At 35.5% G+C, this 12935-nt stretch overlaps 2 protein-coding genes across 2 annotated transcripts in view; one reads left to right on the top strand and one right to left on the bottom strand.

The window, feature by feature from the left end:
- The first annotated feature begins 915 nt into the window (after nt 1-915).
- On the top strand, nt 916-12792 carry LOC126779684 (cardioactive peptide). Its single transcript, XM_050503845.1, has 5 exons — nt 916-1025; nt 10483-10597; nt 11293-11374; nt 11725-11792; nt 12004-12792. The coding sequence occupies exons 2-5, from the start codon at nt 10523-10525 to the stop codon at nt 12160-12162; spliced, it is 384 nt and encodes a 127-aa protein (XP_050359802.1). The 5' UTR covers nt 916-1025; nt 10483-10522; the 3' UTR covers nt 12163-12792.
- Nucleotides 3658-12935, bottom strand: part of LOC126779524 (uncharacterized) — a 75205-nt gene continuing 65927 nt past the window's right edge. Inside the window, exon 10 of the transcript XR_007670364.1 lies at nt 3658-3706. The gene's annotated coding sequence lies outside the window, so the exon portion shown is untranslated. The remainder of the gene's footprint in view (nt 3707-12935) is intronic.

Here is a 12935-nt window from a genome sequence, read left to right as displayed (position 1 = left end):
TAGAAGTTAAAATTCCGCTCACCTGATAAAAAGGGGGGGCAGGTATTGGGTATAAAAAAGTAGCCCATTTCCTTCCTTGGGGCTTAAGTTTGCTTCAGACCAAATTTCATCAAAATCCATCCAGTGGTTTAGCCGTGAAAGCGTAACAGATAGACCGGGTTACTTTCGCATTTACAATATATATTAAGTATAATAGCAATACATTTATTTAAGGAATTACTAATGTACCAATTTACCCCTCCAGTTAAGCGTACAGCTTGGTTTAGAAGTGGATACAACAATATCACAAAAGGAATCGAATCCGCGACTTTTACATCGCTAGACTTAACCATTGTGCTATTGACGTTATAATCGAAGCTTATTAAATGTTTATAATCGAAGCTTATTAAATGCTTATAATCGAAGCTTATTAAATGTTTATAATCGAAGCTTATTAAATGTTTATAATCGAAGCTTATTAAATGCTGTGTATGAAATAAATATATTTAATGTAATTTTCATCATCCTTAGCTTTGGACATGAAGGAAAAACCACACGCAACGGCTTGTATTAAACGCACATCGTGTACAGAAACAGCAGGACTCCGCACGGAGACGCGGAGTCTCTTAAACAATCCTTAAAAAATACATTTAACATTTTTCCTTTCGAATTCGATTAATTATTCATTCAATTCATTTCAAATCAAAATCATTTTGTTCTTCGGGGTTGCGTTATACTAAATTTCATCAAAATCGGTTCAGTGCCAATGTCTAATGTCAATGTCAGACAGTTTCGCATTTATAATATTAGTACATATCAATACATAGAACTAAAATGCATTGCTATATATTTTTTAAAGCTTAATACATTTTATAATATATACAATATAATTAGAATTTTATATAAATTATAATATTATGAAAGTCTTTTAGTATCAAAGGTCTACTCCACGCATGTCCCAGTTCGCCATTGTCCGCCCGCCCAGAGCCGTTTAAATACCGCGACGCAGCACTCCCGCTGCATACAGTGTTCGACTCCCGGACGAGGTAAGTCGATATTCTAACTTTATACAAATTTTTGTTTTTTAAAAAGTCTTTAAAAATATCCCTTATGTTTAGCAAGTAAATATATCATTTAAACAAATTATAATAAGCCGTTATGGCCCAGTGGTTTCAACGAGTGAACGTTACCTGAAGATTACAGGTTTAAACTCTGTTAGGTAAGCGCCACTTCTTTGTTTCCAAGACTGGTAGGACGTTAGCCATGTAAAGAATTATTAATATTTCTTACAGCAAATGTCTATGGCGGTGGTGACCACTTGTCAGGTAGCCAATTGGCCCATCAACCTATCATTAATAAATAAACCTTAAAAGGAAATGAGACCTTTGTCCAGTTATGCGACCGTTACCTTCGTTCTTTATATATAAAAAATTAACTACATTTCGTAAACTTAAAAAAAAAAATTACAGGCTTTTCAACCAGATCTCTTTTAGTTGTGATTTTTCATAATATAGGAAGTCTGACGAGCAAATACGTCGTCTGATGGTATGTGGACGCCACCATAGACATTGATGATGAAATATTTATCCTTACATAGCCAATGCCCCACCTTGTAAACGAAGATGCTATGTCCCTTGTCCCTGTAGTTACACTTGTTCACCCTTCAAACCGAAACACAATACTTATTGGTGTTTTGCGGTAAAATATTTGATGGGTGGGTGGTAGCTACCCAGACGGGCAAGGTCCTACCACCTAGAATTGGTTTTCCACCTAATTGATAGGTGCCTTTATAAAAAATTTCCGTTAGTTAATATTTTATATCAGCAAAAACATTGGTAGACAAAAACAGTGGACAAAAACAAAGGAACAAACACAAATTAATTACTGCTGTTACTCGACTGCGTAGTCTGTATGTATGTATGTTTATATGTATATATATGGTTTCATAACATGATCCCAAATAGCGTTCAAGCTGCGTTGCAAAATTTAAAAGAATAACTTTCGTTTGCAAAAGTTTGATCACACGATTTAGCCAGCTTCTATAGACTACTAGATTTCGTTCCGCGTGTTATGTTAAGGGGATTAGGTATTGGCTAAAAAAAGTCATGCGCTTCATGCTTGCTTCGTACCAAATTTCATCAAAACCAGTTCAGTAGCTAACCGTGAATGTGTAAGAGACAGAGAGTCTCGTATTTATAATATTAGTATTGAGTTCGCTCCAATAAGTTATTGGTTCTAACAAGAAATTTTTCAGAAGTCCCTTTTTGAGAAGAAGGTTTAGAGCTTATTCCACCAGGCTGCTCCAATGCGTGTTGGTAGAATACACATGTGACATAATTTCAATGAAATTAGACACACGCAGGTTTCCTCACGATGTTTTCCTTCACCTTCAAGCACGAGATGAATTATAAGAACAAATTAAGCACATGAAAATTCAGCGGCGGCTTGCCCGGGTTTGAACTCACGTTCATCGGTTAAGATTCACGCTAACCACTAGGCCACTTTGCTTCACCAGCGAGGAATTCCTATATATGACAAAATCCTTCAATATCAGCCATTTTTATGTACCTTATAATGACTATTTAAGTTATACATATTTAAATTATTAGGTAGTAATGGTAGTTGAAATAAAAACGATTGTTCCTCGTTTCGGTAACTCGCAAACGGCCGTATTAACTTAAAAAGGGGCAGCTATTTTGATATAACAGACAGAAACTGCAATTTCATGCATTTTTATATATTATACATATAGAAGATAAGCTTATAAGGTCACTGGTGGTAGAGCTTTGTGCAAGCTCGTCTGGGTAGGTACCACCCACTCATCAGATATTCTACCGCAAAACAGCAGTACTTGGTATTGTTGTGTTCCGGTTTGAAGGGTGAGTGAGCCAGTGTAATTACAGGTACAAGAGACATAACATCTTAGTTCCCAAGGTTGTCGGCGCATTCGTGAAGTCAGCGATGGTTAACATTTCTTACAATGCCAATATGTATGAGCGTTGGTGACTTACCATCAGGTGGCCCATATGCTCGTCCACCTTCCTATACTATATAAAAAGAACTAATTAAAAAAACTGTTATTTGCATAATAACAAAGCTAAATAGATTTGTCTTACCTTGCAAGGCAATGAACATTTTTTTTATAATACCCATTTTCTCAAACGTCATAGTTCTCCTTTATGTTTCCTTATGAAACCGTTCATTCCTGTGCATTTCAAGCCTAAGATATTCTAGACACAAAGATTTAGGGTCTGAGTTAGTCAATTAGTGCTTTAGTTTTATTGAGTAAGTAGCACTTTACCCCGATTTCACTCGCATAATAATTTGGAATTGATCCCAAGTTTCATACAAACTTTCATCCGCTTTATCACTCCCTTAGGGGTTAAATTTTTAAAAATCCTTTCTTAGTGCTAACCTTCTGTGTAAAAGGATACATATGTGCGTGCATACGGGTGTATGCAAATTTCCATGATGCTATCCAGTCGTTTGCGCTTGATATGTCAGTTATTCTTTTATAGATACAGACATATTGAGAAACCAAAATATAATAATTATTTAAATTTTATATAATAAGCCGAGCCGAGATGGCCTAGTAGTTAGAACGCCTGAATCTTAACCGACGATCGTAGCTTCAAACCCGGGCAATTACCACTGAATTCTCGTGTGCTAAATTTGTGATTATAATTCATCTCGTGCTTGACGGTGAAGGAAAACATCATGAGGAAACCTGCATGTGTCTAATTTCATTGTAATTATGCCACATGTGTATTCTACCAACCCGCATTGGAGCAGCGTGATTGAATAAGCTCCAAACCTTTTCCTCAAAAGGAAGAGGAGGCCTTAGCCCAGCTGTTACTCATATAATAAAAAAAACAGTAAACCTGGATATTACTCTTAGCTAATACATAAAACAAAAAAATATATAAAGTATATAATAAAATGTATATAATAAGCTCATATTAATGGATGAGGTATATTTGCAGGAAATAGATAACTTTCCCTTCCGTGATTTCACCCGTCTGTGCAGGTGTTATGTTGTGTTATGTTACTCAAACGATTACCATGAAATTTTGCATACATATTGTTGATGCCCCCAAAAAGGGGTGAAATCTTATCATTATGTAGCAAGAAATTACCCGTTTCAATTGATATCGCAGCTTTTCTAGAATATAAAATGACTTGATGTTCATTGTAATTACCGCGTTTAATTGTTTTCTAATGTTGAATACATTATTCGGATCACGTGACTCGCTTGACAATTTCATCCTTAATGGATTTCTTCTTAAAATGGGTAGACAGACCGCCTATTCGGCCACTTGATTGGCCACAGCCCTACACGTCGCAGGTTGTGGGTTCAATTCCCACCCAGAAACGCAACAATATAGAGGAATGGTACATATCGAGACAAACACAACACATTTCTGTGCATGAACATGTCTGTTTGTCCTGAGTCTATATAAGTATGAATTAACAAAAGAAAAGTAGTATATGTAGTATATCAGTTGTCTGGTTTCCACAGTACAAGATCTGCTTAGTTTGGGATCAGATGCCCATGTGTGAAAAATGTCCCAGGATATTATTATTGTTATTACAACCCATAGATATCTTAAGATTTGACGCACCGGGTACAAAAACACGTCCGTTCATAAATTAAATGTATTATATTCTTAATTATTGGAGTAATCAAGAGTAGGTAGGTAACTAATAATGAGGTTTAAAGTTGTGTGTGTGATGTTGATTAGGTAGATTCTTAAACCAGTTACTGGTAGGGCTTTGTGCAAGCTCGTCTGGGTAGGTACCACCCACTCATCAGATATTCTACCGCGAAACAGCAGTACTTGGTATTGTTGTGTTCCGGTTTGAAGGGTGATTGGCTCAGTGTTACAGGCACAAAGGATACAACATCTAAGTCTCCAAGGTTGGTGGCGCATTGGCGATGTAAGCAATAGTAAACATTTCTTACAATGCCAAAGTCAATGGGCGTTGGTGACCACTTACCATCAGGTGGCCCATATGCTCGTCCGCCCTAAGCACCTTTAAAAAACTTCAATGTACCACCGACCGCGTTAACTAAGATGTACATAACATCTTAGTTAACCTTGCGCCTGTAGCTATGGCTCACTCACCCTTCAAACCGAAACGCAACAATAGACATGGATAGTACATATCCTGACGAACAAAATACCCTACCACAAAGTAAAAGTCTTTTTGTCAAATATATTCTGTAACAGAATAACAGACAGAAATGATTATATTAATTAAAATAACGCTTAAAATTTATATCTAAAACGCTATGGTTGACAATTCTCTGACATTTGCAATGTCATCAAAGTAATGTACAATTTACACTGTAATCTGCCTCGTAGCTAAAAGCAACCCTTGTAAAAGTCATTTTTGATTCGTCCGTCTGTTGTCAGATATTCGCTTTGAACAAATATCGCGTATAATAACGACAGGCTTGAAATTTATAATTGCTTATATTTTAATCACATATATCATGTATCTTAAGCCGATATGGCCCAGTGATAAGAGCGCATGAATCTTAATCCATCGTGCGTTCAAACCGGAACTGAATTTCAGTTTAGTTACACTAACATACTCACCCTTTAAACCGGAACACACAATTATATATATGTATATATATTTATTTAAGAATATTTTAAAATTTATTAATATATTTGCAAGAAATGAAAATTAAACTCATTATAGTTGAGTGATACTTATGTATTCGAACCCGATGTCTTCAGTGAAAACCGATGTAACCTAACCACAATACACATCTCTATCTCTATCTCTATCATCTAGCAGGCTGTGAATGTCCCACTGCTGGGCTAAGGCCTTTTTTCCTCTTTAGAGAAGAATGTTTGAAGCTTATTCCACCATTCCAACTCCAATCATAAAGATCTGCACCCGTATGTAGTTGACGTATCAAAGACACGTACGAAACGATTTGTTTCCTCGTTTCTGATACGCACCGCTAAGATCTGGAATACCCACCCGACCTCCGTTTTCCCCACCACCGCAATATGGGTACCTTCAAGTCAAGAGTGAATAGGCCTCTTCTAGGCAAGCGCGTTCCACCTTAGACTGTATCTTCACTTTCCATCAGGTGTGATAACAGTCAAGTGCTAGCTTATATATTTAAAAAAAAAACCAATATGGGTTGGTGGAATACACGTGTGGCAGAATTTCAGTGATTTTACATGCAGGTTTCCTCACGATGTTTTCCTTCACCGTCGAGCAGGAAATGAATTACAATCAAAAATTAAGCACATGAAAATTCAGTGGTGCTTGCTTGGGTTTGAACCCACGATTATCGGTTAAGATTCACGCGTTCTAACCACTGGGCCATCTCGACTTTGTATTAGTATAAATAATCTGTAATCATAAAGACGTACGTAATGAACCAAATTTCTCGCAAACGAATTTGACTTAAGCTCTTACGCCATTACAATAATTGAATTATCGTGTAATAATACGCAATGAGACGTCGTAAAGACAATATCGTACACTAAACGATAATTTGGGGGAGAGGCGAGTACTTCGGTGTAATCACACTAACTACGTATGTGTTTCGATATAAATGACGCATAAAATGTATTCACGGGCGTGTCAATTTGGAAATGTTTTATTAATTAACATCATAGTTGCTTTAACCCCACAGCTGGGCTAAGCTTGGGATTGTTTTCTAGTAATATTCCTCTATAAGTCATGGTTATTAATAATATTTATAGAAATTTCAATATGAAAATTTATCGGTGTTTGACGTATTTGAACCCGCAGCTTCGGTTATGATTGACGTGTTCTAACCACTGTGACATCTCGGCTCATCTCACTCTAAAGCGTCAACCACTTTACAATTATAAATCTATACTGACCATACAACACAAGCGTTTGTTTACCCGAAAAAATATTACGCTTTAAAAACAGGCATAGGGACTGCGGATAGAAGCGAAAACTTGAAACTGTTAAATATATTTGTTCAAATCCGACATCTATTGGCACTCCAAGTAAAAATTCTATCCCTTTTTATCATATAGCTTTTTATTCATCAAAATACACAGTCGCAAAATCGGTACAAAATATTAATACGGCTTAATTTAAATAAATAATAGTTAAAATACACTTATATTATTTGTATATACTGTTTGTATTTACAAAAATTTCAATCATTATTTTTCTCATAAATTTCTACAATACTCAAATTATTTGTACTTTCAACGATTTCATTATATTAAAATTAGCGAGGTGACGCGAAGCCACGAATCTATCTACGATAAACCAGCGCAACGCCTAAAGAAGTTTTCACTTCAAAAATAGCGTTTTCAGCTACTTTATTAAAAGCTTAATATCCCTTTTTGGATTTTAACATAGGAATCGGCACCCATGAGCTAAATAGCTGCTATAAATTCCGATAAATGAAACTCGACACGTCACTATCGGTATTAAAACGCAGAATTAAATCCGGGACGAAAGCCAGGGTGTCCCGCGCAAAATTAAGATGTCTCAGGACAAGAAGACAAATACACAAAGCCGAACTATAATTTAATTATAAATTAAGTACGAACAAGTTCGTTCTTGAAAAGGTTTCCTAACAAGTTGATATTTGTATTCGGTAATTGTTAAATGTTTAAATATATTTAACGTTGGCCGTTCAAAAGATAAAAGTTAATATACAAAACTTTAAGTGATATTAAGTACATTCGTTAAGTAACTTGCTGGTTTTCGATACAATATATCGAACTTACTTGTAGCAGGGCTTTGTTCAAGTTCGTCTGGGTAGGTACCACCCTCTCATTAGATATTCTACCGCAAAACAGCAGTACTTGGTATTGATGTTTTCCGGTTTGAAGGGTGAGAGAGCCAGTTTAATTACAGGTACGAGGGACATATCATCTTAGTTCACAAGGTTGGTGGCGCATTGGCAATGTAGGGGATGGTTAACATTTCTAACAATGCCAATGTCTATGGGCTTTTAATGAAAAAGGGCGTGTATTATATAAAAAAAAGAACCGTTATTGTTAAATGACGATTCAGAATTGCTTGTATTTTTTTTTCGTAACTGCCTGTGAATGTCCCACTGCTGGACTAAGGACTTCTCTCCCTCTTTGAGGAGAAGGTTTGGAGCTTTTTCCAACACTCTACTCCAATGCAGGTTGGTAGAATACACATGTGGCATAATTTAAATGAAATTAGACACATGCAGGTTTCTTCACGACGTTTTCCTTCACCGTAATTCACGAGATGAATTATATTTACAAATTAAGCACATGAAAATGAAGATTCACGCGTTCTTAACACTCGGCCATCTCGGCTTTTATATTGCTTGTATAATTGAATAAAGTATATTTTAGCTTTTGACTAAACAATTAAATTGTTATTTTACTTAATTAAATTAAATTAATATTTGGCTTTGTACAAGCCTAGATAGGTACAACCCATTCTATTCTATTTTTTTCTACCACCAAACAGCAATAATTAGTATTGTTGTATTCGGGTTTAAAATACGAGCCGGTGTAACTACAGGCATACGAGACACAACATCCGACTTCCCAAGTTAGTGACGCATTGGTGATGTAAGCTATGGTTCACATCTCTTACAATGTCAATGACTATGGGCGTTGGAGATACCATCAGGTGGCATATGCTCGTCCAACAAAACCAGGTACTGCTGTTTTGTTTGAGAATATCTGATGGTGGGTGGTACCTACGCAGACGAGTTTGCACAAAGCCCACCAGTGATGTGTGTATTACAGAGCTAAAGAAATTGGTTTCTAATGGATGTTGAATGACGCAAGCGAAGCCGCGTGTAAAATGCTAATATGGGTATATATGTCTGTGTGTGTAAAATGCATTTCATAGTCACGCTATCCCGCAGAGCGCCAACGCTTAACATTTTAAAACTACAGATCTAAGTGACATATTATGTACTAAGAGTGTTACATTTATAACTTGTAGGTTTCTGATTAATTACTGAGGATTTTTGTAAATAATCTTAAAGGTCTTTATTCCTATAAAAGACACAACGTCACTTACTAACAATGAAGTAAAGCCAAATGTCGATCGCAAGATATAACAATTTATTATATAATAGTTATATAATTTTGACTGCCGCGTTGGTCTTGTGGCTAGATATATGGTGGTCCTGGGTTCACTTCCCAGGTCGCGCCAATAAAAAGTTATTGGGTTTTTCTGTCAGAAAATTCGCAGTAGCAGCCCGGTGTCTGGAAGTTGGAAGTGTATACACTCCCGTGCCTCGGAAACACTTAAAGCCGTTGGTCCTGCACGTGAACTCTTTCAGATCGTGTCATATTGCCGACCCATCGGATTATGAGAGTTAGGGAATAGAAAGGGCACCTGTGTTTGCGCACACACTTGTGCACTATGCTCGATATTCCTGCGCAGTTCGCTAATCTAATGTATCTAATCTGTGGGTAGTTTTGAATAATATGTTCCGATTAGTTTTAAATACATTAAATTCGCTCACACGTTTTAAAGTAGACGACAATTTATTATAAGGTGCATCCTCTGGTTTTAGTTAAGAATAAATAAATAGTAATTCAATTATTAGTAGCCGGAATTAGAAACCACTCTGGCTTTGTGCAAGCTCGTCTGTGTAGGTACCACCCACTCATCAGATATTCTACCGCAAAACAGCAATACTTGATATTGTTGTGTTCCGGTTTGAGTGAGTGAGCCAGCGATCTTACACAAAGCTCTACCAGCAGTGTGTTCTATCTAATAAGTAATTAGGTTTATAATATTACGATTTTACAATTGACTAATTTTCACCGTTTTCTGGAATCTTGTAGTCAATTATACTGACAAATTCTCATTTTATCGCAAACGAATCGAAGCATATTCGTTGCTTTTTATCCGTTTTCCTATTCTTTAATTTAATTATTCACTATTGGCATAAAAGTTAACAATTAAGTTAGTTTTTGACCTAACGGTATATGGTAACATCATATCGGTTCGGTGCCAATCCGAATAATAAACAAAGTTGGATTGGAATTGAATCGGGAACGCATCGTAATCATTATAGATAAGTAGAACGGCTTATTGTAAAAGCGTACACATTGTACAAAAAAAAATTACTGATAATAAGACGGATAACTTTCGTAATTAGTTATGCTTGTTACTGATACTGATATAAAGCCTAGATGGCCCAGTGGTAAGAGCGCGTGAATCTTAACCGATAATCGTAGGTTCAAACCCGGGCGAGCACCACCTACCTATAATATAAAAAGAAATTACGTGCCGATCTAGAAATATTTTAGATGTGAACATGAAACGTAATTAGCACCAATTAAAAATAACTCATTACTTCTAAACGACTAAGAATAGGACCGATATTATTTACTGTGTGAAGTTCGCGAAGAGAATCTTGGAGCTTAGATTAAAAAATATGTGATCAATTGAACTTTCATTTAAGCCGCATTCACAAATGGAGTTGTCTTTAATTACACGTTAGAGTTAATATATATACTTTTTTAATTTCAGATACGTCATTTTGTTGTTCAAGCTGTCAACTTTATCCGCCATGTCGTCTGTCTGCCGCGTTTCGTTAATGCTCTTAATCGCATTATGCGCATTGGATTGCTGTCTTTCAGCCACAGTATGTATACATATTATGACATAACAATATAGAATATATATGCATATATACACCACAAAAACATGATGGATGTATGTCTTATGGGTTATCGATTGTGTGAAGTCAAGTTCTGAAAATATAAGACAGGTACCATTATACAACCGAATGATGGAAATATAAAAATATAATGGTCTATCCGTCAATAGTGCGTGTGATCGTTTATCGAGTGACATACTTGGCCTCTTGGTCTCTTGCTTTCAAGACAGCGCCAGCCCCGGACGTGCGCACTGACTGATTTAATAAAATCAACATGTTGGACGACAATGGCGGCCATTTAAATGGCAATCCATTTGAATCCGTGACATATATATAATTGTTATTTCTTTTCATCTTAATTAATTTAAGTTAAGTGTAATGTAAGTATTATAATTGGATTGTTTCATTTATGTGTGTATTATAATTGGATTGTTTCATTTATAAGTGTGTATCAAACTGTACTAGAATACATTATCATAATTTTCTATTATTAATTTTGTGAATATGCCAATATTTTTCTTGTATCAATAAATTAATAAATATCTGAATCTTTACCAATACTAAAATATATCATAGATACCAAAAAAACAGAAAAAAGTTGCAATATGATATCAAATCATGATGAAAATTAATATAACACTTGGAATACTACTAATGAAGTATTGGTTTTCTGTTTTCAGATCCCCAGGTCTTACGACCCTCGTCTCAGCGATGATGTTATCCTGACAGCGAAGAAGAGACCCTTTTGCAACGCTTTCACTGGTAAAAACGGAACTATTTAATTGATAGTATAACACTATCATCAGCTATCTGGGGCACTGCACGGCAGTGGAAACCTTCAGAAAGGTACCCTGCTCCTATAACCCTGGGGGGATATAACCGGGTTAAGTGGAATTATTACCTACTAAAACCACTGCGCTTGCTGTCTTCGTCACGGATCGGAGAGGCCGTGGGATCGTGTTGATATAACGCATCTGCGGCCCTTACAGTCCTCCGCAGGAAGCGGTGATGACATTGATTTCAAATGATAATAGACAACGGGCAAAATTAAGCTAGTAATTAAGCATTATCATAATTTTATCACATTTTTAAGTATTCATTTATGTTTCCAGGCTGTGGACGCAAGCGCTCTCAGACCATCCCCGGAATGCCATTCCAGGAGCTGTACAGACAACGCCAGGTAAGACGGATTATTAAATTTAGAAGAAATAATAAAAAATATATATATTTTTTGGAATTCATGCATTTTATTTTGTAATAACATCCTGTGAAATTATACAACAATATATACACTACAGATACAAGTTGGAGCTAAGATCCACACAATATTTGATCATCTTCGTTGCTTTGTATGTAATTTTGATTTTTTATTTTTTTTTATCAATTTCTAGTTCAGGGACGAAGAGACTAACGCACCTGTCATGGACTCCGACGCGAATGCCATCGACGAAATATCCCACCAAATATTAAACGAGGCGAGGCTGTTCGAAGCAATTCAAGAAGCCAGCGCCGAAATCGCGAGGCGGAAACAAAAGGAACTATTCAATTAAAACATCAAAAACAACGAAATGGCCGAATTAAAAAAAAACGATGAGTGTGTTTAATGAAAAGGAAATCTGTACGGATAAGCCATACTGACTTATATTTTGTATATTAAGGCATATAATAATCGAGCAAACTATGTTAATTACCTTAGCGTTTAATGACATTTTAAGGCGCCATTTTGAAATATTTTCAGCGCGAAAATGTTTAAGGAAAAATATGCGCTATCTCATTTAATATTATAAATATATTATATTTTTAGCCTAGGAGGTGACATAATTAATTCTTGTATATATTTTTAATTAATAAAATTTGGTTACCTAATTAATTAATTTCGAAAACAATAGTGTATTTGCTATTTCTAACTTTGATTATTATTTAACCTCCTTCCTTATAAGTGTTGTTTAGAGGAAAATAAGTTTAACAACGCTGTGTCTTTTTCATTCGAATTTCAAATTAATAATGACAGAAAGAGATAAATCAGTGTTTAATTGAACAGCCGCTAAGCAACGTTAAGAAGTAAGGCCGAAAATTTTTAATGCATTAAGTTTTTACTCCCATAGTTTAAGAGCTATATTTGTTAATAATTGTTGTTATTTTAAGAAATATTGATGTTTGGATCGAGGAAATAAACCAATCTCTCATAAATTATATTTTATTCACACATCTATCATTTAAATTAACATTAGAAATAAATTGACGCCATCTTTAAAACATTTAGAATGGCTGTATGTGTAAGACATTTGCTTTTAACATTCCGTCACACAAAAAAAGCCAACTT

Source organism: Nymphalis io, chromosome 29 (genome assembly GCF_905147045.1).
Source record: "Nymphalis io chromosome 29, ilAglIoxx1.1, whole genome shotgun sequence".
NCBI classification, from domain to species: domain Eukaryota; kingdom Metazoa; phylum Arthropoda; class Insecta; order Lepidoptera; family Nymphalidae; genus Nymphalis; species Nymphalis io.
Note: the sequence above shows the minus strand (reverse complement) of the source record. Positions and strands in the feature narration are given on the sequence as shown.

Excerpts from the sequence above, each read along its gene's own strand:
- LOC126779684 (XM_050503845.1), top strand. The coding sequence starts at position 10,523 with ATGTCGTCTGTCTGCCGCGTTTCGTTAATGCTCTTAATCGCATTATGC. Across the intron at positions 10,598-11,292 it reads ATTGCTGTCTTTCAGCCACA|ATCCCCAGGTCTTACGACCC; the intron begins GTATGTATACAT and ends TTCTGTTTTCAG. Across the intron at positions 11,793-12,003 it reads AGCTGTACAGACAACGCCAG|TTCAGGGACGAAGAGACTAA; the intron begins GTAAGACGGATT and ends ATCAATTTCTAG.